At 32.5% G+C, this 2,931-nt stretch overlaps 1 protein-coding gene across 1 annotated transcript in view; it reads right to left on the bottom strand.

Annotated features, from left to right (window-relative positions):
• Window positions 1-30: 30 nt before the first annotated feature.
• Window positions 31-2,931, bottom strand: part of LOC107703717 (methylthioribose-1-phosphate isomerase) — a 9,301-nt gene continuing 6,400 nt past the window's right edge. Inside the window, exon 6 of the mRNA XM_016506432.1 lies at window positions 31-408. Coding sequence (XP_016361918.1) covers window positions 275-408 — 134 coding nt within the window. The 3' untranslated portion in view covers window positions 31-274. The remainder of the gene's footprint in view (window positions 409-2,931) is intronic.

The raw sequence follows: 2,931 nt of genomic DNA, 5'->3' as shown, positions 1-2,931 counted from the left end.
GTGAGAGAGAGAGAGTGTGTGTGTGAGAGAGTGTGTGTGTGTGTGTGTGTGTGTGTGTGAGAGAGTGTGTGTGAGTGAGTGAGTGTGTGTTTACAAGCATCCCTGGGTTGTACAAGTGTGTCACATGGTGTTATTCCACTTTGTAAGTGTTGAATTGAATGGAACGTGCCTTGACTACCTTGTTAACACCTCGGTGCCGACGCTTGTGTGTGTAATTAAAGGTGCAACTTCCACCACAGTGAGATGAAAACATGAGGAGAGCGCCAGAGGCGTCTTACAGAGCGGTGAGTCTCCCCGTCAGAGCGGCCTGCAGTTCAGACGGCAGGAACACGCCGAGCTCCGTGATGATGCCGCCTGTGATCAGCTGGTGAGGAGTGACGTCAAACGCCGGGTTCCAGACCTCGATCCCTGCAACCAGACGCACAACCCAGAGAACGAGTCTCATTTTACTGCCAATGATATATTATTATAATGTATGGTAATATTTGAATTAGATTTTATTTTGATATTTTCTGTTTGCACTTTCATTTTAGTTTTTAAGTTTTAGTAATTTTCTTGTAATTTTGTATTTTTTTTTTGTTTTTCTTGTCTATATATGTCTATATAGGGTTTATTAATTTTTATTTAATACTTGTAGTTTATTATTATTATTATTATTATTAGTTGTTATTATTGTACTTAAAATTAGAATAAATTAAAATAAGAAGTGTTGCTTTGGCAAAAAGATAAGTTAAATAATTTCTTTAATTTACATTTCAGTTCATTCAAATAACATTTTTGATTGTTTTATATTTAGTTAACAATATCTCTGCTTTCAAGGGTTTACAGTCTGATTTTTGCTGATTTAGGTACACTTAAATTTTTTTTTATTTTAATGCAATTAATACTTCTATTCAAGCAAGGACACATTAAATTGATCAAAGATGACAATAAAGACATTTCTAATGTTACAAATGTTTTCTATTTCAAATAAATGCTGTTCTTTTGAACGTTCCATTCATCAAAGAATTCTGAAAAATAAAATGCATCACGGTTTTCACGAAAATATGAAGCAGCAACTGTTCTAAGCATTGATAATAATCAGAAATGTTTCTCGAGCAATAAATTACATTTTAATATATATTCACATAGAAAATAAATATTTTAAATTATAATAATATTTCACAATATTCCTGTTTTTACAGTCCTTTTGATAAAATAAATGCAGTCGTGGTGAGCAGAAGAGACTTTTTTAGAAAACATTTAAACTCACACTAAACATTTAAATTAATAGAGTGGTGTGGATTATTGTGATGTTTTTATCAGCTGTTTGGACTCTCATTCTGACGGCACCCATTCACTGCAGAGGATCCATTGCTGAGTAAATGATACAATGCTACATTTCTCCAAACCTGTTCCCATGAATGAACAAACATATTAACACTGTACTATTTTACTCCACAGACAGACAGCAGTCTAGCTCATATAACCGTCTGATTCATGCTTCTCTTCAAATATAACAGACATATAACCGTTCCAGTCAGATAACAAGTTAATTTGCTGAGATGAATTGATTCCCATGCTGATCTGGGACCAGCGTTCCTGTCTCAATCTCCAGGTCTGAGTTCATGAGAGTAGTGCAGTAATCTGTCTCTCCCCTCGAGACGCCGGCAGCTATTAAACCCTGCAGCTTTAATTAATCTGATGATTCTGACTCCTCTCTCTCTCGCTCTTCTGTTTTCACACATATGGAGGATCATCCCTCGCTCGCTCGCTCGCGCTCATATCAGAACCGTTTAATTAAAAGCAGCTCCGCTCTGTTTCAAATCTCACTTAAGCCCTGCGGTCACACGCGCACACACACTAATCATCTTTTTCTGGTTCTCTCACCCCTACTTTACCAAAAAAAAATCTTTTTGCTCACCAAGGCTTCATTTATTTAATCAAGAATACAGTAAAATCAGTAATATTGTGAAATATTATTATCATTTAAAATAAGTGTTTTCTGTCTGAACATGTTAAAATGTAATTTATTCCTGTGATCAAATCTGAATTTTCAGCATCATTGCTCCAGTCTTCAGTGTCACATGATCCTTCAGCAATCACTCTAATATGCTGATTTGCTGCTCAAAAAACATTTCTGATTATTATCAGTGTTGAAAACAGTTGTGCTGCTTCATATTTTTGTGGAAACCGTGATACATTTTATTTTTCAGGATTCTTTGATGAATATAAAGTAAAAAAAACAGCATTTATTTGTAATAGAAAACACTATGTCTTTACTGTCACTTTTGATCGATTTTAAAAATCATACCAACCCCAAACCTTTGAACGATAGTGTATTTGAAAATAAAAAGTAAAAATATCTACTTACAGAAACGTGCTTAATTTCACAAAAACTCCCATGAGAATGCATTTATTTATTTATTTATTATTTTATATTTGGACCTTATTCTCAAAATCAAAAGTTTGATTTTTTTTTTTTTAATCCGTGACATTAAAGGCAGGTAAAAAGTGGAAAACATAAATTATATTATTTATGCCCATTTAATTGCTAACAAGTGTCTAAAAAAATAAACTTTGACTACTTTATCTATAGACAAACTTTACAGACTAAGGCAAATCCAGTGATCTGTTCATCCTTGGAAGTGCTTACTGTAGTATATTAACTGGGAATTTGTAAATAAATTTGGATCAGTGATATTTTAGTTTTATTTATATACTTTTTATTAATATTGTGAATTATTTTTATATTTAGAGTTCTTTTTATTTTTATTTTTTAAATTCAAGTTTATTTTTTAGTAGTTTTGTTGTTTCAATGTATATTTGTTAAATATTACTATTTAGGTTTAACTTATATTTATTTCGGTTTTAGTTTGTTTTAGCTCAGCTTTAGTTTTTATTTATTCGAAGTAGGGATGTAACGATTCACTCAACTCACGATTCGATTCA

Source organism: Sinocyclocheilus anshuiensis, unplaced genomic scaffold (genome assembly GCF_001515605.1).
Source record: "Sinocyclocheilus anshuiensis isolate Anshui unplaced genomic scaffold, SAMN03320099.WGS_v1.1 scaffold274, whole genome shotgun sequence".
NCBI lineage: Eukaryota > Metazoa > Chordata > Actinopteri > Cypriniformes > Cyprinidae > Sinocyclocheilus > Sinocyclocheilus anshuiensis.
The sequence above is the reverse complement of the archived record's forward strand: the minus strand, read 5'-3'. Positions and strand labels throughout refer to the sequence as shown.